Raw genomic sequence first — 22787 nt, 5'->3', positions numbered from 1 at the left:
AGGTGGAAAGAATAGTAGGTGAGAGAGTTACATCACATAAGAGCAGTACAGAATCAACATCATCTCTTGGCATGGGAGAAGGTCAATAACAGGCTTTCATCCTGAGTAGCAGCCTTTGGGTCATGCTCCTTGAGAGGGACAATTTCAGTGCAATAACAGCACATAGGTTAGAAGTGAATGAATGGCAGATAGTTAGAGGATGGAAGTTCTTTGACTTAAGCTATTTATCCAACCCATTCCCCCTGCAGACAGCAGCAAGTGAAGATGATACAAAACGCTGCCTGTGTAAAACAAGAGATCCATTTTCCACCCAGTGTTCAGTTCTTATTCCAGCACAGTGGATAAATCACGCGCACTACAGCCCACATGTGAAAGAGGTTAATGCAACAAATCAAACGGTGCCTCTGCATGCTGGAGCAGACAGCTCTGTGCTGTGCTTACCCTCTGCGGCCACAGCGCACCGGACAACGAATGAAAGCACTGCCATAGACAGCAGACAGTGTGCAAGCATCCCCGCTGTACCGGCTCGCAACCTGGTCTTCAAACACCTCCCCTCTCCTCCGGCATCCGTCCTCTGCGGCGAGCACCCGCCGGGGTCCGCTCCGCCGGCTCCCACAACCACCACCACCACCACTTCGGGTTGACCTGTCCGCCCACTCCTCAAACCGGGAGCCATATCCAGTGGATAAGTTGCTGAAGTTTGTCTCGTAAATAATACATTGGATCGAGCCTCGTGTGTGAACGGGTAACACGGCCGTCCCGCGGTCTCGTCGTGTGTCCAGGGCTGGATTAGAGGGGTGGGACACGGCGTTGAGGGGAAATTAAGAAATGCGCCCTATCGCTCCGCTGCGCTCGGTCCACCCATCATCACCGTGTGGCGCAGGGCGGCGCGCACACTTTGCCAAAGGTTTGACATTTAGCTGCTGGCGGTAAACTGCCTCATTCGGTCCTGCTCCAGACGGATGGAAGACGCTGTGCTGGAGACACATTCAAATCTCAAACATAAAGATGCTGCTGATAGAGGGAGAGAGGGAGGAAGGGAGGGAGGGAGAGGGAGAGAGAGCGGATGATTTAAAGTCTGCTGAGCCTCCTGCTCAAACTGAGCAAATTAGCTGCTGTTAATTGTCGGCAGAAAGATTGAAAGCTGAGCGGTCTGCAGGACGACCTCTGCTGGGTGCATCAAGACCAGGCTGAACACACGAAGCAGGTACAAAAAAAAGGGTAAAAGCCTCCTGCTTCCTCTTATTGTGGATTCAAAAAGGCATGTGACAGGTCAGTTATATCAGATATGTACCGTCTGTCCTGAGGGCTCCTGTAATCGCTGCCTGCATATCTAATTGTGCGGATGCAGCCGTGCCTGCTGTACCTCTGCACCTCCACTGGATGTCAGCACTGACACAGAATAGACGCTCAATTAACCCACAAATTGCAGATTGAGGCCCCGTTTGTCAAAGTACAAACCCGAGTAATCAAAACCCTTAATATTTTTATAAAAATGTAAAAAAGGAGATGGCGTGTAATTTATAATATATTTTAGTTTACATGTAACCGGGTGCTCATCCATATTGCTGGTTTGACAAAAAAGAGGCTCCTCTGGAACGTTTTTAAACCACATCACTTGATCTTAAAATGGTCTGTCTGGATTTAAAGAACAGATCATGTCCATCCAAGTTTCTGTACCATTAATCATGTTAGGAAAAAGTATAATTCCTCTGCGTTAATTAAATGACAAAAAAAAAGGCAGTAATATTTAGACGGCTGATTTATTCCTGGAAAAATACTTCACCATCAGATCATCGGCTCATTAGGTGTGACACAAAATGATAGATGAATCCCATGTGAATATTAGATTTATCACCTGTGATCACAAATGGGGAAAAAGGCACCTTTGTGAATGTGAATACCAGAAGAACAGACCAAGTCAGAAAGAAGTGCATCAATAGATTTTTTTTTAATTCAAAGTGAATCTTAACAATAATACACCATAAAGTCTTATTTTGACACTCACCAAAGAGTCACCTGGAAAACCCGCTTAATGTGACAAAGTAGAGAAGGCTTGGTCACACCTAAATCACTGAGAACTAGAGAGGAAACACTATCGCAAACTGTAAGGAGACATCACATCCATAGTTAGTTTTCCCAGTCCTCATACTGTAAATATTGCACAGTGCAATTGCTACATGGCAAACTAGTGTAGCACAAAATAAAAAAGCAAATAAAACAAAAATAAAACAGGAAATAATAAAACAAAGCCACAAAAAATCTACAGATACTAAAACAGTAACAGTTCAGATTACATGATCAAATCTCATTGACAGCAATCTAAACAGATGATTCCATAACTTGCAGTGTGAATTAACTCTGAAATTGATACAGATTACCAGAAAACTGAAAATAAGAGCTTTGAGAGTAAAATAAACTTAATCAAATTAAATCAAGACAGTAGCACATTTAATACAGACCCTGAATTAAGATCTCTAAAGGATAATACCGCAGCAGAGGATTTCTTTTCCGATATCAAAGTCTTAACTTTTAAAAATGACTGTTTTATCTGTTAAATGTTACGTGTATTATCACAAAAGAACAAACCAAGTTGTGATTTGTGTTGAAAACTTAAAAAAAAAAAGTTTTGAACATTTCTCTCCTCTTGCATCCATTCTTTTTCTTAAACGAGTGTGGGAGAGGTTATGCAGGCGCATTGCTGGTGAATACCTTTGACAGAATCAAAACACAGATTACATTTCACATGCTTATTATCGGGGGACTATTTCAAGCACTAATATGCCAAGTTCATGCCTTGTCATCATAAGTTGTCTTTCCCAAAGTGATAGCTGAGAATAGTCAGTAAAACATAAAAGGTAAGAAAAGAAAACACAACATAAAACACACCATCCGTGTTTAAATGTGGAGTATTGCACTCATGACTGACAGAGACATGACATTAATCTCCTTCAACAGAGCAGTTTCCACCCAGAACACAGAAGAAACATCCAGATAAGGACATCCTATTCCTGGATACAAAGTGTGGCTCCTCTGGTATTAAAAGGCCAGTGTTGTCAACTGTGCTCTGGTTACTCCCACTCAGCCTTAACTCTGCATGATAGAAAAGCTGCTCTAAGCAGACAGCTTCTAGGCAGACAAAGTGAAGCAACTTAGGTGCACATGCAAGGTATTATAAAGCATGGAGATTATCTAAGAACACTTGGTGGTGCAATGACCGCACAATGTAAAGTATTGCATCTGCTGTTCAGCCAGAGTGACTATCCAAAGATCGTTGAGTGTCATTCAAAGAGCGTGTGTGTGTTTTATTGGAGGCTTTGGTGGCGACTATCTGTAACAAGAGAACAGCCACCATGTTGTACATGTCTACAAGCTGATCAGGAGTTCAGATTCCTTTGAATGACTTTGTAATGAAAGTCCTACTCAAATTTTTTTTTCTATTTTAGCTTTTGGTCAAGTGGCCGTCAAAAGACTTTCTACATGGAATCTATGCCTTCCGCCTCATATTAGTGACGAGGAACCGCCATCATGAATTCTCACTTTCTTAATCTCAAGGCACATGCGCAGTGCTGCTTACACTGTCTCAATTTCAATAAAGGACACATAATAATGGCCACTGTTCTGCACTGACAAAACACCATTTTGATATGAGACACTCATAAAGGGGAGAGCGATCTGAACACAAGGCAGTTTAGAATATAAGTGTGAAACTGATATTCCAGCCAGATATAACATTGAACAGATAAAAAGTTGCAATAAATACTTGCTCAAATCATGTTTTCTTAGAGTTAAACATAAATTTTGGAACACAAAACATTGGGCTAATTTCATTTTGTACAGTCTGATCACCTAAACCCCAACAAGCCTCACTACCTGTACAAGTGCTTAGTGGCAAATGTGTTTTGTGGGTGACTAGTGGAAACATTACAGAAGCTTTCCAATGGGCACCATCTGATTTTTTTCCTTTCTGGCATCTCACAGTGCTCCTGTAAATTACAAAAAGAGTACTGGTAGTATACTGTTTACGTACAATGAAAAAGTTAAATCAATCCTGCAAGCTACAGCTTCAGATGTGTACAAAACATCAATATGAAAACATACAAAAAATTAAGTTACATCAATACATCATTTATATGCAGTGACAAGCCCGAAAGGTTAATAAGGGTAAAATACTGATGCAAAAACACGCACCCCGAGAAACAGCAAATGCAACTAATGTTCATCATCAGCAATACAGTAGTTACATGACACTCCAAATAAGAACGCAAAACACAAAAATCAAAACCACTTCTATTTCAGATAATTAGGGACCTATACAAAAAATAGCAATGCTAGGTTTAAACTCAGAGAGAAATCACCTAATTTCACAGCTATTGAAGTGGCAATCATCATATAGCAGCTTATCTATGATACATTCAAGAAAGAAATGATACGACTTTATTAATTGCCCAATAAGCTAGACAAAACCTCGGCTGTTTTTTTTTTCTTTAAATACAACTTTTTTTTGTTTTGTTTTAATTTAAACCCCATTCTAGGACAACAGTATAACTGAAGTCTATGCAAACATAATAGCTACCTTGCTCAAGAAATGAATTACAGTCTTTGGTGCTGCACAACTTCATTTGAAAATAACAGACAAAAAAGCTACACACAGAACTAGTAAAATAAACTGAAACAACACACACACACACACACACACACACACATATATATGTATATATATATATACATGTATATATATGTATATATATATATATATATGTATATATATATATATGTATATATATGTATATATATATATATATATATATATATATATATAGCTAGAGAGAGACTGGTGATACCAACATATATATATATGTGTATATATCCTCCCTGACGGAATGTATAAAATAAGCAGTTGACACCGATAAGCCTTAAGCCTCTAACAAATGGTATAATGTAAAGGGAAAAGTTAACTTTGTCACACATGCATAAATGAGAATTGCACACAATTAACTCACACCTTATCAAGCATCTGTACTAAATAGTCTAGCTCTATAATATATGTCCATATATGTGTGTATATCAAATACTGCATGGTTTGCTCAGGCTTAGAAGATTCCATACCGTGAATTAATTTGCATTTTTTTCCTTACCTAATCAAAGCCATGCCCACCACACTTCTAAACATCTAAAAACAAAGTGAAAACACTCAAAAATGAAAATACGTAGACGAAAAAGAAAACATAATCATAATCAACGACTATTTAGATTGTATTGCAGTTTCAAACAGTACAAATACTGTTAGTAGTAAGAGTTTCACTAAATAGAAAGTGATTATCAAATATTAAGCAATACTCAGTACTTGCACTTTGTACACTAGTTCATTCGGGAACAAGAGAATGAAAACGAAAATTTAACGAAACAGCAGGCATTCGCAACAGCAAAGCATGCTGTTCTTCTTGAAAGAACAGAAAAGTAACTCACTACACACTTAATTATACACCGACTCCGAAAATAATAAGCACCGCTATCCGCGATACATCACATCCATGCAGGCTATGCATGGACATATACACGTGTGCATATATATACTCACACATAGGATGCATCGACTGATTGGAATTTCAAGTGCTGCAGTCCAGTACATTAATATTCATGTATATAGTCATATATAAGTAGTAACATTAACAACCTCAAATATGTAAGGCACTATGGCTGGGGACAGTTATACAATGCAGCGAGTCTTGTGACACAAACGATAAGGGCAACGTCTATGCATCTTTCCGTTTACATTTTTGCTCATGCAAGACCACATGCAGCGTGAGGAACAACCCTATTTAAATCGGTTAATTGACTTGACATTGCTAACACCAAAAGACACCGAAAAGGTACAAATACTTCAAACGCAGTACAACGTACACTGTGGACAACATGTGCATCTGTCAATCTAGAGCTAGAGACTGGGATGGCTTTACAAATATGGATGTGTCTTGCACACGTAAGAAGGCAATATAGAAAAATAGCTGGGATCAGGGGTGCAAAGTCTAACTATTCAACAACACCCCAATTATTTACCTGTCTTGAGGAGTATTTATAGAAGATCCAATGCAAAGTTATATCAAATGTGCAAAACACATTAAGAGTGAGTTATACTACTCATTCATTCTTTCATTCAATCATTCATACATTATTTCCTTCTTAATTTTTGCCAAATCATCTCCATCATTGGAACTCTTTTTAAAGCTTGAAGTTCAATTACACCCACGTCTACATGATTCAAAAAATAGCTTGCTTTGTCTGTGGTTGTGCCATGGTTTTCAGAAATCAAAACCATGTTGTTTGTGGTTTAAGACAGAATTCGCCCTGCTCACTTAGCCCTCAGGTGGTATGAAGGGTACCTGAACAGCTACGCTCAGATGTAAGGGTACTGGTTTATTTTGGTAGGGCTGAGAGGGAAACTGCCGTAGGCGGGCGAGGCAATGTAGGAATGCGGGGGAAAGAGGGGTTTGAATTGACCCTGGGGGTGCAAGGTGGGGGAGGGCAGCAGTCGATGGTTTATTCCCACTGCAACTTGATGCATGATGCCTGCTGGGTGGGAGATGCTGTAGGTGGGCTGGAGGATAGGGCGGGAGCCCCCAGGGGAGGCCAAGAGGTGGGCCATGGGTGCGGCTGTGACCAGAGGGCCCGATGGAGGGTATGATAGTAAGGTGGGCTGGGAGTGTGGGTGCCCCCCAAGGTGAGGGTGGGGCCCTGTGGTAGGGTTTGGGCTGCTGTGGGAGAGGGTGAATGTGTGCCCATGCATGGTGGGAGGGATGTAGGCCTGTGGTCTCCGGTGGGCAAAGTTGCCATTCCACTCCTGGTGGCAGGAACTGAAGTGTTGTACCTGAAGGAGAAAAGACAAATATCTGACCCAATGTTTTCATAATACATATGTATGTAAACGCATGTACTCACCTGCCCAAAGCCAATAGGCTGCTGTTGTGTGGGCTGGAATGCAGGGGTGATTTTCTGTGGCCTGTTGAGGAGGGGCGTGGAGTGATGATGATGTTGTCGCCCAGGATTGCCTCGCCCTTTGGACTGGCATGAAGACTCTAAGACTGAATAAGTAAAGAGGGACAAAAACAAAATAAAGATGGCATTTGTAAACAGAGAAAATATGGTGACCGGCTATCAATATAAGAATGTAAATAACAGGCAAAAAAGTTTGAGCAAGAGATTTGTATCCAGCTAAAACCACAGAAATGGCCACACTTGTGGTAGGTGGCTTTGTAGGCTTATCAGTGATTTGTGTTGATCTGTGTTTGATCAGTTCCAAACTTTAAAACATGAAGGTATCTGCCATCTGATCTAGATGGATATAAATAGACATGTTTTGGGTATCTGGGAAGGGTTTGTAAAGAAGCTTGTTCATAGTGCTTTAGCAGGGTCAGACCACCAGCTATAAATACACCTGGTAGCACTAGAATAGGAAGCTGTGCCCTTTTATGTGGGGCTTGAGTTGCAATAGTCTGAAGGTTGGGAGGGGAGATGCCTGTGACATGAAAGGCAATATGAGCCTGTATGATTTTCCCAGAGGATTAACAGCTGAACCCTCTACTTTCAAAGCCCTATAAAAAGGTGTCTCCTGAAAGTACACTGTCGCCCAGTGTCCCACTGACCACAGCCACAATAAAGCTTAAAGTATGTGTAACTCTGTTTAATGCCTGAAAAAAAATATTTATTTTGGACAGGCAAAAATGTTTTCTAATCGTTTTAAATATTTTATTCAGGACATTAAACGCTTTGGCCAATTACACATGCTTCATATAACTTGAAGGAATGGGTGATCACACAGTGAAAGCTCTCAGTGTCAGTCTGGAGAAAGAGTAAGAAGTGTTGACAGCAAATATCCACTCCATAGATCACAGCATATGTCAGGGCAGGTAACCCATAATCACCTGTGAGAACCTCTGTGGCCTACTAAAACAGCATAATCCCAGACCGTGTGACCTGTGGAGCAGACAGCAGCAGTGGTGACCAGACGTTCGAGCTAGCATGACCTACTTGGGCACTTGCTGAGAGGACAACACCATCAGAGCAGGATTCAGACACACAGAAGCCGAGCATTAGAAGAAAAGGTGTTCTATCACGTAACCTGGGTCTAATACTCTACTGACCAGTGTCACATTCTGTGGTCTGTACGTTTCATACCTAATGTGGATCTCAAAGTCTGACTTAAACATAATGAAACACACTGACTCATTCTGATAATTCTGTTATCACTATTTAATATTTCCAGTTTTACCTGTATTTCCAGATGTTTCACCGACAGCAGGATTGTTGTTTTGCACCCGCATTGGAGGCACCACAACAGTACGGACTGTTGGCTTGCTGGGCTCAGTGTCTGGGGCAACGCACGCAACACGAGGCTCACAGTTTTGGTTGCGGTCAGCGATGTAGCGCTGTTCTGTGAAGGGACTGTTGCTATGTCCAGAGCTGTGTGAGTCTGGTGAGCTGTCCACTGTGTCACAGCCGCTTTCCTGCTCGTCATCAGACATACTGCAAGTGTGAAGCACAAGTAAAGTAAGTAAAAGTACGGTAATTAGCATGATGATCTAACCAGAGTAAACATTTGGACTAATGAATTGACTAAGAGAAAGAAAGATGATAAAAGACTTTTACTTGTGCACTCATTTTTAAAGAGTAATTAGGACAAGACTTGTGCACCTTGTCTGTAAAAGCATTGCTTGAATGCACATCAACTGTACCTATTGGGGTGTTTGCAGGGTGAGGTGCTTGACTGGGCTGAGGCTGAAGAGCTGGTGCTAAGTGTACTGTCTGGACTGCTGAGAGAACAGACTCTCTCCATACTGACAGTGCTCTGACATGCCTCACAATCTGCATTGCCCTTACACCTGGATAGAGACAAATAAAATAAAGCAATACATTTTGTTATTTCTTTAGAACCGTTTAAAAGAACATAAAAAGGAGAAGGATGAAAACACTCACTCTCCCAGTGAGTGTCTTTGTGCATTCTCCTCCTCATCACTGCTGATACTGATGACACTGACAGTCGGGCTAGCTAGGTCAGAGATCACCATGGCCTGCCGTTGCTCCTGTGAAACTGAAAGTTCCTCCTCACAGCCGGGCTCTACTTTACAGCAGTTCCCCCCATCATCCTCCTCCACCTGCTCTGTTCTTTGCTCCTCTCCAACAGCGTGCCCTTCCTCTGGACATCTGGCTCCCTCCCCCTCAACCTCATCCACATTCTTTGCTGTATCGGCCATCTTTGGGGACTGACATGCTAAATTTTGCATGTTCGTGTTTTGGGAGATGTTGCTGCCCCTTCAAAAAGAACAGAAAAGAAATATGTTACATGTAATTAGGTAAAATGCACTTTGCATTTTGTCAATGTCTTTTTGTTGTACCATACCTGTTCACACAAGGCTTAGGTCTCTTATTGGCAGCTGGCTGTGGCCACACCACATGTGCAATGCCTATGTTGATTGGCTGGTGTGTGGACATGGTTATTTGGTTGGTTAAGAATGGCTGAGGGTGTGTAATCATGGAGCTGTAATGGTTACCATGGGGACGCACTTTCCTGCAAAAAAAATGAGCCAAAAGCCTTTAGCGCCATTACTGACAAAACGGTCCTGGGCAAAGGATGTGTATGACTCATGTATCATTAACATTCAGGGGAGCAAGTATGCTGCATCAGAGTATTACGGCCATTCATAACTCACAGCAACCCGAGATAAATCAAAGCAATTAAGACACAAATGTGTAATTCATTTATATTCAATCGTACCATATAATGGAACTGTTAAGATAAGTTTTATAACATTTACAGAAGACATATAAAGGCCATGGTGCCCTGTTACTTGCTGATTATGACAAGTATCTTACCCCCAGTCACCCAATCTCTGCGAGCCTGCCACAGTGTCAGATGCCAAAGTGGTTGGTGGTGGGGGTACTGATGTCACCTGCTGCCAGGTGGGTACCAAGATCTGCTGTGCACGGCTCGACCAGGCCTGTTGGAGTGTAGAGAAGACAAGCAGCTCCTGAATGTTTCCAATCAATTGTTGTTTTAAACATTGTCACTAACACACATGCACATGAGTCCTTGTATTTCACGATTCAAATCAACTCTAAAGAATAAATAAAAATAAACATATTTATCAAAATACTTATTTTTTTTAAAAAAGTGCATTAGACTAAATTCTCTATGTGATACTGCTGCGATTTCTATCCTTACTACCCCTTTACCTGTGTGATAACCCCAGGTCTAATTTGTATGGGCTGGATTGGGGGTGCTTGAGTGACCAGAGGCACAGAAGCTTCCATTCGAACAGAGTAGCCTGCTGGTTTGGCTGTGGTGGTGGGGATGCCTGCGGGGACAATAGATAGTAAGCCAAAGGACTCCAAAATGTTTAGTCTCAACACCAAAAATTATGATAAAGGAAGATTTACATCTTACCTTGAAGGGTCGGTGGACACAGAATGAGAGCCTGCTGAAACGAGTCACTGCATCCAAATTGACCACTACCTGTCTGCAGTGGTATCCCCGGATGCATCACTGAGGGCGCTGATGGGGCTAACCCCTAAAAGAGGAAAAAGACAGAGATATAAACAACTGGACTGTTCTGACATATTCTTATATTATTCTACAATAGCATCAGTGAGCCAGTAGATGGAGACATCTCTGTTAACAGCAGAATTTTTTTAAAGAATACAGGAATCAGTCAAGTGTGCCCCATAAAACGCAGCAACTCTGAAAAAATTAAATCACTATGCTGTAAGGATTCCAGCTTTGATCTGGATCTGTGGGTACGGCATATTGTTAGACAACATTTTATATAAACATGCTCAAAATTGAATTAAATGGCAAAGTGCAGACTGATACCCATCTTTGTGAGAACAATTCATTCAGGCTCACCAAGTTACATTTCATTTTTTTAAGCTAGATAATTAAGAGGTTCAAACAATGTTGAACCTACTCTTTGAGTCAGGCCTGTGGGATAAACAGTCAAGCATGTGCCTCTGCTTCACTACTAACGCTGCTCTCGTGCCTGGCTATAATCACATTTATTGGATAACGAGAACTAGGGCTATATTGTTCTGCTACAGCTCCTGCAAGTTGCCCAGCCCCCATACACATGATGGTAAACACAAAGCAGCCTTTCAAATGAACAAAACTAAAGAAGCCACAACACAACATTTTCCCAGTGAAAGTCTCCCAAACAAATATTGTGCATTTTCAACACTGGAGCAGAAAGAAGAAATGTGGTATTCTGTCATCAGGTTTCAGTTCTAAAATGAAGATATTTTGATCTGTTATCTTTTTATCTACCGACAAGCATATATGTTGTCAGTGTGACATTGAGTCTCAGGTAATATCCCAACAGGGGTCATTTTTTTCATGGTCATCCTCTGCATATCAGGTTTTAAATACACTTTGAGAGCCTTAGCATTATAAAGCACCAACGCCACAAAAGGGTCAGTTCCTCTTCTTTCCTCGGCAACAACACTGATTTGCACTGTTGCCATGACCTCGAAAAAACATGACGTGAGTTTGTTGCCATGACAGCAGCACTAGGACGCAATAAGATGGGCAAGTCGCAATACAGAAGGGCAATAATAGCAAGAAAATAAGTCTATGTGTTAAGACTGTCACAAAAGCAAATTAACAGAATGACATTTTGTGTGTCAACAACCTCTGGCACCTGTGATTACTCCATCACTCAAATATTCTGACATTTGACATTAGAAACATGAAAAATAATGTCCTGATTTTATGATTACTGTGTTAGTAAAATGAACACTGATGCAAGTAGCATACACCACAAATTCTAAACACACTTTGAACAACTTACTTGAGCATGAACAGCAGTCATCTTGCTGAAGGGGTGGCTGGCTGAGGCAGCAGCGGTTGTATTTACAGGTCTGACGAAAGGACCTTTATTTCTGTTTGCAGCCTCATACGCACCGGGACGAGTCCAGCAAACATCCATGATGTGGAAACATGACTTTACACTAAACACAAGAGAAGTGACAAAACGTTCACATTAGTGGTGGGAAGATGAAAATGAAATGTCTGGACATTTAGGGGAAAGTGGACTCACTGGTTGCTATGGGGAAAGTCATGCAGGTGTTGCATTGTTACAAAGGGGTGGCTGAGGGCTTCGGCAGGGGAAATTCTTTCTTCTGCATCAATCAACAACATCATCTTCAGCAGGCCCACAAACTCCCGGCGGTCTGCTTTTTCCGCAAGCAAGTCACTACCTTCCAGATTCATCATCATGTTCACCTGGAATACAAGCATGATTTAAAATGACTTGGAAAAAACATTTAAACAAAAAGAAAAATTTACATGCACCAAATGATTTTAATGCAAAACATTTCCTAATAATGATAAACCATTAGTCAAGAATTCACAAGAATCTTTTCTAAAAGAACAGAACTAAATATTCATTGTGAGTGGCTGTGGGAATTTCCACCTATGGTTATTGAGTGTTATTTTTCAGCATTAAACTAAAAGGGAAGTCATTCTTAATAGCAGCAAAAACATGTTCTATTCTCTTTAAAGAGCTGTAGGTGTACTTCCTCTGGTAAATAAAGACCTGATAGTCTACAGCCTGTGAACATTTGATGTTGAACTTCTTCTGAAGTCCTGTTAGGTACATTGTGGTCCAGCCAGCTGAACATACATGCGCTATGTCATCCAAACTGCTGAAGATGTACTTCCTTGCTTCCTTTGATTTCATTCCCGTCTCAGTTTCATGTTCATCTGTTGACTAGAGAAAAAGAATAGATTAAGTTTAGGTGTTAGATCTGAATTTAGTGGGGCAGCTGCCACAGTCACAGTGTAAATTACATAGCTCCTTCAGCCATGTCATACAGAAATTGAAAAACAGAATGATCACTTCAGATTACAAATTGCAAGAACAGGGTGGGCATTTACTATGATGCAACAAAAATACACAGACTCGGCTGGTAAATGTACTTATTGGAAAATTGGAAAATTGAAGGACTCTACACTACAAAAAAAATGTGCAATTTTTTTCAGTCATTTTATCAGAAAACCATTATAAACTGCAATCATTCTGTGGCTCATGGAAAGTAAGAAAATATTTGTTGACAAAAAAGAGCTTACTAACGATATTCAGCTTTACAAATGTAGCAAAATAACGATAAAGATGAGAGGCAAGTAAAATGTCCTGATCTTTTTCTTACTTTTAGTCTCCATGCTGCATAAGTTGGGTCAGACACTTTGCAAAAGAACCGTGCTGTCTTTGTCCCTGCATTCAGTAAATGTTCTCCAGGCAATCCTTGCGTCTGAGAAATGTAGCGAATCTAATCAAAGGAGAGAAAAGGAGGGACAAACACAAGAGAACATGAGCAAAATAAATACATTTAATACCATCATTGGTTTAAGGTGCTATAAAAAGCTGAAATAACATTGTGTATCTACAGTATCATCATTCTAATTGTGTTTTTTTACAGGTTAAATTTATGCACTCCTCTTAAAAGCTAATGATCATTTATGAGGTCATTTCACTGTGACTTCACACCATCACATACCTCAGGGTTAGTGTGTGTGGACATGTGCATAGTGAGAACAGCTGTAGAGACTTTAAAGATGACACATTTCTGAGTAATGTTTAGACTCAAATAAGAACACTGCAGAGTGTAGCTGTGTTGACGATCTAAAAAGAACTCAGGGTCTCTTCATGTAAACTATGGATAACAAGGTTCCTATGGTCTCAATGCCAAATGCTTTTACTGGGCGACGATGCTTGTCAGTCAGATGCTGTGGTGCAAGAATGTCATACACAGGTTTATGAGAGGAGAGCAGTGAGAAGCCTGGCTGACGTCAATCACACCCCAGTGTAAAGAACAACAATCATTAGAGATTCAGTGTGGCTACAAAGCAAAGAGAGAGCAAAGTGGGATTGAAGAGCCACACTGGGCCACAATGACAGAATGCTAAAGGCTTTATTAATAACTCAAACACAGTCAAGTGTAACATTTGACAAACAAATCTACACAAATCTAGATAACTGTAAGCTAGAAAAACATGTATCTTCTTACTACATTTATGCTAGTAGCAGCATAATGGTACAATTTGCTCCTATTTCACATGACAAATGTTTTTATTTAGTTAACGCATGGTGTGAGTTCGATTCGATTCTAAGAAACTGTACTTTGAAAGTACATAATGAAATTTCCCTTCTTTCATGTCTTTAATACACTGCAGTGCTGTACTTCCAATGCCATGTAAACAGAAACAGACAGACTGTGTGTGGGTAGGAAAATTCCTGTGATGGGAAAACCCTTATTTTTCCTTGACTGCAGAGACCAGTGACCAGTGAGAACTCTGGGCAAAGCTACGACAACACATAACAACTGTCTTGCGAGCCTGGGCCTGCTGCAGACCAGACAGGAAGCACAGGCAGCATTTATGGTATGACAGTTAAGACAGCAGTGCACACTAATAAAGATGCATTTCACTGCTATTGCTCACTAAGTACAGTATTTATAAACCTGGAATCATGTACAGCATTCTCCTACCTGCCTGCTATACAACTAATTTATTTCATATCTGGGACACTGGTGGAACAATTTGTACCAGTTTACAAAGAGGATAATTCCTTGTACAGCCTTGCCACTGCTAACCCTCACTGACTCAAATCTGTTTTGCTTTCACTGACTTGCAAACATCTTCTTATTTTTTTTAAGATACTCTAGGTTGCTATCCTGGCAGTCACCAATATTTTGCTCTCTGCAACTCTGTGCACCACTTGCCTCAAAAGTAAGACGGAGGATAAAGAAGATACAAACAGGGAACGCTAAAATAGAGGGAACTGAGATTTAATCTAGATGGCAGCATTTGGGATAATCATAGCCACTAATGAAAAACCATCAGAATTAAATTTGGAGGTTTTTCCCACCAAAGGGATGACCTGGTTGGTGAGTGAATTAAAAGATGGGGTGACTTGAAGATGAGGTAAGGAGAGGGTAAGATGCCAGAGCTATAAATACAATATGCTGTGTGGGGTGGAACAAGACCCTATGCAGAAAGATTAGAAGGGTCTTCAAACTGTGACCCACAGATGACACCTTGGACCAGATGTCAGCCGCCTTAAAAGTGTTTTGGTCAGTAAGTACAAAGGAGGACTACTTTATCATAATTTATGTCTTTAAACTAAAACCATAGGCTCCACATGTTATCACTCTTTTTATTCCATTGCCCCTCACACTCTCAGTGTAAGCCATCCCATCCACCCTCATCACCTTGTCAACTCCAAGCAGTCCCATACTAAATTAAGAAGGTTTCCCCCAGATATTTCTAAAGCAGCTCTGCGACATGCAGACTGGCTCTTATAGAAACAGATTAATCATATTTAGAGTGGTGCTGCCGTCAAATCTTTTTCGGAGGTGTTGAGTTATCTCTCCCCATCTGATTCCTGTAGAGAGTGAAAAATGATACCGGAGCATAAATATACCTTGGTATGAGTGCAGTATGCAGCAGGGTTAAAACGCAGGGTGCTGCATAGAACAGGAAAGGATCTGACTGAGGCTCAGTTGGAAGGCTTTGAGTAGATAGGGCTTGGGGCAGGGGAAAGCCGCTCAACATAAGCCCAGATCAGTCTAGTCCTGGGAAGACACTGCCATCCATTGGGAGGGGCAGGAATCCAAATGCTTTTAATAGGCATACCATCAATCACAAGAATATACCCTTCTCCTCACTGCTTCAGACACCAGCTGAGGCTAGATACGTCACCAGTAAACACTGCAATCCATTTTTTACAGTAAGTCACTTGAGCCCTCAGTCTTTACAAAAAAAAGAAGTCTGTCAAGTTGTTTTTCATTCTATCCTAGTTGCTAAGAAAAATGTTTCTTCAGTACATTTGAGACAATAGTGAGTCTAGCAAACATTTAAACCAGTTTCACTGGACTCTTTACAACATTACATCTGGGAATTTTAAGCAGAAGAACAAATAGTGAATCACATATTCAATTTTAACAATTGAAGGCAGTTCTATAATAAAAAATGTAACTATATGCAATCTCAAAACTTGAATCTCTTTCTTTGTGGGTTGCCTCACTTGGAAAGAACAGGAAATTGCATGTAACAATTTATGGGGGGGGGGGGATCCGCATGGAGCATACAAGGATGAGAGAGAAGACAAATAGTAGGAGAATAAACAAAAAGAGGCAGTGACTTAAATGAGGGAAGGCTAACTAAAACGGATAACAAGAGGTAAACAGCTTCCATGTGGACATGCCTTGTTGCAGAGGAAAGACTGAGTCATAGAAAGTAGAGAGAGAAGCAACATGAGCCACATGAAAAGTATAGCAGCAGGAACTGAGAACTGAGGGAAAAGCACAAACCCCTCCAAACAGTAAGGTAATGTGAGTGTTGATACGATTGTTGTTTACCTGGTCGAACTCCAGGGCCCCAGGGTAAAGAGGCCAGCCCAGAAAAAGTTCAGCTATCACGCAGCCTAGGGACCACATGTCTATGGCTTCACAAAACGGCAATCCCAAAATAATCTCTGGAGCCCTGTGGAGCAGATAACACACAACTGTGATTACATTAAATATCACACTGCTTAAGACTGATGCATCAGTCCATCAGCTGTAAGAAACATTTAAACACCCCCACCCCACCCTCCTACCCCAAACTAAGTGGATGTGCTGTGCAAATAAACATTTTCAGCAATTTCATGGCATTCTTGATAATATTAAATCAGATGGGATCTCGTGGTGGTACTGTGTTGCAGTGCCAAGTGACTTGCAAGGCAGTGTTGCATGTAGAGTCACCAAGTAGGCTGTGCCAGTGGGTTAGCAGGTCAGCCAGGCTGGGATCAGAGCTCTGACGGGCTGTTGTTTCTGCTTTAGGCTGGCAGCAATTAAGAAGCACAGTCACCTCACCGACTGGGTGGCTCAGTGTTACTTCACCATAATAGCACTGTAATACCACATCAAAGCAGGTCTGTCAGCACCAATTCAGGTAAGACATGCTGACGGTCACAGCCTACAAAATTGACAAAGCACTTGACTTTCGTCTGATAGAAGCCTTTCTTTAAAATCACTGACCTGCAAGATCATTGTAATCAGAAAATGACAAGGTAGATACTCTTCGTGGCACATACAGAATTTACATACTAAATGGAGACTTGAGAAGTGGGCAGATTTTCAGAAAAAAAATTGCTATGAACTGGTTTTTAATGCTTATGTGTCAATTTACATAGGAAGCCAATTAAACCTTACTGTTTATAATTATAACTAGCACATGTGTCTCTTTCAACAATAAATATATCCTTCATGCCTGCATAAATGACAACAGTGCTCAGAATAACTTAGCCCTAAAATTACATTACCAAGAAACGAGTAATAGAGTTACATTTCACTTCCGTTCATCATACCTTCAACAGACTATTTACCAGCATTAGGCAGGCAGAGGACTGAAAAAATCCAGAGTGCCTGAGGATCCAATGTCTAGACAATCAGCTCAAGTGGCATACCAGGTTTGCTGTTCCACAAAGCAGCTTGTCATACTAATGGAGGCAAGTCCATGCTGTTACACTAAACATATTTAAAAAGGTATCAAGCTTATATGAGGTCTTTGGTGCCATATAAGCCAAAACTGTGTGGGACATATGGACAGCAACAGCAAACCTACCTGATAAATTATTTATCACTTGTAAAAACAAATGCAAGCAACAGCTGGTGCTGTAGACAGCATAGCATCAGAAACCAACTAGGCAGTTATGCAAACCATTTAAGCCTCACATGCATGTCCTATTTATAAGAAAAAAGATTTTCCCTTGAGGAGAGAGGAAAGAGATGCCATACACCAACACATTCTTGCATTCAAGGCTGGCATTAGAGAGGTATGCTGCGGGGCTTACAAGTCTAACAACACAAGGCATCACTGGGTTGGTGTAGCAGCTAGAGATGACCTCTTTGCAAAACATTAATGCAAACATATCCACTAGTCTTTAGTCTGGACATCAAACAGCAGGTATTTACAGTACAAGATGGACAACATTCCGATCTGATTCTCCATTTTTAACTGGAGTTCATAAGATAACATATCCTTATCTTATACGGAATCCTGTATTTATCCCACAGTGGGGAAACATTCCAGAAAAAGGCTCAAGAAATCTAAATTTTGAGATAATAGAATGGAGAGACAAGAAACATCACCATAGCTATTCGTCATTTTTTTGAACAAGGACTGCAACAATTTATGTGGTTTTAGTAGATAGCAAAGAGTTATTTTTCTTTATCTGCTTTTCTTCCTGTATGCACAATTGCTGTGCAATTAACTGAACTAAAGAGAGCAAAACAGAAAACAGCAGGTCTTTGGTGTGTGGTGATAAGTGGATGTGGCCATAGTTGCTCAGTTTCATCTTAATCGACAGAAGTCAAGCCTTGGTGCCTTCCTATGAAACCAAATCTGTTTTCCATTCTGAGGATATGACGTAGAAGCTGAGGGGCCAGTAAGTGCTAGAGGAGCTGAAGCCTCGTGACTGCTCACTGCCACATGCAAGAACCAGGTATAACAAAAGGGAGCCTGATGAATTAGTGTACTGCCTTTTGTCAAGAGTGTAATATGCTCCAACCTACTGTAGCACAAAAGGAATTGAGAAATAGGAACATATAATGAGTGAATTTGTGCCTGTTTTTTTTACAACCTTGCAATGACAATTGACAACCAAAGCATCAATTAAAGAGAATGGAAACATCATAGCTACAACTAACCAGGCAATGATTTATCTGGACCAACTAATACCAACAGTATTAGGTCAAAGTAACATCATTATACTTTTAAAGTGCATTAATAAAGTAATCTGCTCCTAATGATTTAGAGAGTTGCAGCAAGCAAAAGCATGCCTTCACAGTTCTAAGACAAAGGGATGGAATTAGGTCTGTTGGCAGATGCTGCTGTGCTGGTTTAAAAATGACTATGAGAAAGGCATGAGTTGTCTGCAATATCACTTTCTCCTCGCAGCCTCAAAGGTTTCCATAGAGCTTCATGTGGTATCTGTGAAACACACCTTCAGAAGCAGCAGAGTGGAAAAAGACACATCTTCAAAGCACGTTGTCTACTGGCAGCATTGTCATATCTTCTTTTTTCAAAACATTGAGTTCACGGCTCACTTCAAACATTTCAGCTGTTTTGTCACTGTACAGCAAAAACCTTTACAGATGATCAGGTTGAAAACATTTATTAACGATAAAAATAAATAAAGGTTTTTGAACATGGTTTTATTTTAACAGATGCATTAATAGACAAGTAACATTTCAAGCCATGACGTAACAAAGCCTGGCTGAATAACGAACTTTGTACTAGCGGCTGGGTTGTCTTTACTGGAAACCATCAACCCTAATGCACAATGCTGAACACATCAGGCTGGGCCAGCTCAGCCACACAATTCTGCCAAACCTGCACACACTGCAGATATTATATTCAACAGCATTCACAAAGAGAAGCCCAAACAAGCCCACTATAATTACAACTTCCTTATGAATAGGCTTCAACCAAAACATTTCTTGCCCAGCTACTCTACACCTCGAACATTAGGGAATATTATGCTTGTAGAACCAACACAGATACAGCATAAGGCTCAAAAGAACTACTCAAATAAATCAACCCCTCTCATCAGGACATGTACACATTTTTAGATGTTTGTCCTAAACCCATTCCATCATTTTTATTTATTTATAAATATAAAAAGCTATTATAATTCCACACTACCTACACTTGGTTTGAAACATCAGGCTTTTATGACAATGTCTTCTACTGTACCGCCTTTCCTATAGAATAGAATAGAAATACTTTATTCATCCCAAGCTGGGAAATTTCCTCTAAATAATCCCATATCTCTGTACTGTAGAATGCCTTTAGTATGGTCCTCTTTTGAACGAGTGCCTTAAGAGAATTAAGGCACACTTTGGGTTATTTCCAGCTTACTTACAGATCGAAAACCTGCTCACATAGGTCTTATTTTTTGCAACACTGCCATGGCAGAGAAGAAAAATTAAACTCAATCTCTATTTCTTATTCATGGCCTTTATCTCACACTCCAGAAATAGTCCTCTGATCTGTCCTGCTCTGCCCTCAAAGGGAGGAAACGAGTGTAAAGGCATGTATGTAGCTCAAACAAAGAACAGCAAACAAAGGTATCCACACATTAAGAAGGGGTCACACATGCCTACAAAGGCCTTTTAGCAAAGTTGTTCAGATGGAGAAACTCATTTGGGGTACACTGCAGTTCTGCCACAAAGATATACAGAGAACATGGTTACTAAATGGTGGAAGAATGAAGCATTGGTGCACAGCTCTTCCAGGAACTGTAATTCCACACACTCTCACAAGCATCCTGCATTATTCAGTGGAACATAGAGGCAGGGTAACAAAGGGTGGAGGGAGCATTTGCACTCTGATCTGCCCAGACCTTAGATTTAAGAAACAAATGTTTTACAGATGTAAACCATACAACGTGCTGACACAGAGCTAGCATTTAGGAAAGTTTTATTTCCAAGTCAGACAGACTGTGTTTCTTCTAAGTGTTGTTAAATTGCTTGCATTGTAAATGACACACATTTCTTTGAATGGGCAAATAAATAGTAAGTGGTGCTCCTTGAGAGCAATATAGTTACAGTTGTCAGCTGAATGGCCTTAGTCATGAAAGATAGTGTTTCAAGGTAAAAGTCCTCCTTGACTATTTCACCCCAAAGCCATTATTTTCTGATACCACACATAGAGGTCTTGGATTTGATGCCCGTTTATTTTCTCTATTACGTGTGGACGATTATATTACTAACTCAACCAGCTGAAAAGACAAGCTGTCCCAACACTGCACACTGTGTTCTTGCAATCTCCAACTGCAGTACTACTGTATTTATAAAATTGAAAATACTCTACATAAATAGTGCTTTTCTACAGAGTCAAAGTACTTTACACTGCTATACATTAACCCTTTTACACACACATTCACACAACAATAGTGCAACCACTAAGAGCAACCTAGGAGTTAAGTGTCTTTTCCAAGGACATGTCATCATTCAGCCAGGGATCAAACCACAGACCTCACACCTGAAGGACAACCACTAAAAGCTCTAAATGCAGCTTTAGCTACTCAAATGAGAAACAATATAATGTTGTAAAAAACCCATTTGAGTGTTACTATCAGAATAATGTGTTTGTGGAAAAATGCATCAGTATAGGGAGTCCTCATGATACTAGCCAGCATGCCAAAGACTTGGACTGATGAGATTGCAAGGAGTGTGCGAGCACAAATCAATATAAGTGAAGACTGTGTAATATTTCTCATGCCACATAAACAGACACTTTAAAAAAATAGCAATGTAAAACAAGATGCTACAAAAGCACTATCATGAGAATCCTATCATGTCATTAAAATAACGGAGGTGCTTGCTAAGTGACAGATTTCATGCCACTGCAAACTACTCCAGCCTCAAACATACCTGGAATCATTCATTACCCACCAGCCTGGATAATGACAGCTTATAAAAGAGTATGTTCCAACAAGATCCCACAAACACAAACATGTTTCTAAGACTGTAAGGGAGAAACTACTTCACAGACCAAGTTTTCAGGGAATAGTCCACATAGTAATCTCAGTCCACATATTACAAGTGTTGGTAGGAAAATACCTTAAATCTTATGCTTTCATAGACAATCAATGCAATCAAACCTAAAGTAGAACAGCATTACTTTTAAAATTAAAAAAGTGTTTTTGTTACGAAGCTGAAAAGAAAATTAAAATCTAAAGCCAATATTTTCTGGCATTTGATTCTTGGCATGCCTGGTTATCAGCAAGGTGAAAAAGATGTTAGTAATAACAGTAAATAAAAATACAGTTTGATAAGTTGCTAATTGACAGTGTAAACAGTTGGTAAAGAGGAAGGTGTAACTTGCATCTGAGCTATGAGTTAAAGGTAAGCTGACTCTGCAAACTATAGTAGCAAATTACAAGTGGCCACTGTCCAAATGCTTATAAATTGTGGAAGCGGCTGGTGTGTCTGTCAAACGTATTGGTTAGACAGGGTGATAGATTTGAGGCGTCCACCAACCAATATTTAGTGCCGAGTAGAAAACCCAACACACAAATGCAAATTGACATATGAAAAACAAAACAGCTGAGTTGTTAAGTTGGTTGACCTTGAATGAGCAAGTCAGAGTTCTCTAGTATTTCAAGCTGCCCTTATTTCATTCTGGCTGCCTATGTGTTTCACCATCTATAGAAGTCAAAGCACACTGGCCAGCGTCCCATGAGCTATTTTAGGAAACCCTCCACTCACAACCTCAGCAACGCTGTTCCTTCACAGTATGCTTTGCATACTCCTATCTCTGAGAGGGTACAAACAGAGGGACAATATTTTTACAGATTAGTTTTTCCATTCAATTAGCATTTTGTCATTATCAAAACCAAGTCTGAACATGTGAGTCAGTCTACGTCAATATATATGATGTCATTTATAGTGAAATGTGTCATGATGAATAAAAGAAAATAAAGATAACGTGGCTTGAAAAACCAAAAATATATCAGGGAATCATCACCCGATCTCAATCTGCATTACACTTGCTAAGGACCAGACAAAGTGCTGAGACTGTACAGAGTTCATGTGTATGTGTTCAATTTCATTTGATCTATCTATGTCAGCCATTTTATTCTAGCCAAAGTTCCACTTCAGAATTAATGCAGCAAAATGTTTGCACTATACTGTACTTATTACATAAAATGGAATGTAAACATTTTTTTTTCCATTTTACACAGCCTGTT

The 22787-nt window shown here is 40.3% G+C and overlaps 1 protein-coding gene across 2 annotated transcripts in view; it reads right to left on the bottom strand.

Moving 5' to 3' along the window:
* Window positions 1-1932: 1932 nt before the first annotated feature.
* Window positions 1933-22787, bottom strand: part of hipk3b (homeodomain interacting protein kinase 3b) — a 30105-nt gene continuing 9250 nt past the window's right edge. The window contains exons 3-16 of one of the 2 annotated variants that reach the window (XM_028401111.1): window positions 16408-16531; window positions 13198-13317; window positions 12585-12758; window positions 12087-12271; window positions 11838-11997; window positions 10442-10565; window positions 10231-10352; window positions 9871-9995; window positions 9398-9565; window positions 8974-9309; window positions 8733-8879; window positions 8270-8523; window positions 6940-7082; window positions 1933-6868 (exon numbers count right to left, since the gene is read on the bottom strand). In XM_028401111.1, coding sequence (XP_028256912.1) covers window positions 6398-6868; window positions 6940-7082; window positions 8270-8523; window positions 8733-8879; window positions 8974-9309; window positions 9398-9565; window positions 9871-9995; window positions 10231-10352; window positions 10442-10565; window positions 11838-11997; window positions 12087-12271; window positions 12585-12758; window positions 13198-13317; window positions 16408-16531 — 2653 coding nt within the window. In that variant the 3' untranslated portion in view covers window positions 1933-6397. The remainder of the gene's footprint in view (window positions 6869-6939; window positions 7083-8269; window positions 8524-8732; window positions 8880-8973; window positions 9310-9397; window positions 9566-9870; window positions 9996-10230; window positions 10353-10441; window positions 10566-11837; window positions 11998-12086; window positions 12272-12584; window positions 12759-13197; window positions 13318-16407; window positions 16532-22787) is intronic. The other variant, XM_028401112.1, reaches the window with a different exon arrangement.

The sequence above is a fragment of the Parambassis ranga genome, chromosome 3, assembly GCF_900634625.1.
Source record: "Parambassis ranga chromosome 3, fParRan2.1, whole genome shotgun sequence".
NCBI lineage: Eukaryota > Metazoa > Chordata > Actinopteri > Ambassidae > Parambassis > Parambassis ranga.
The sequence above is the reverse complement of the archived record's forward strand: the minus strand, read 5'-3'. Positions and strand labels throughout refer to the sequence as shown.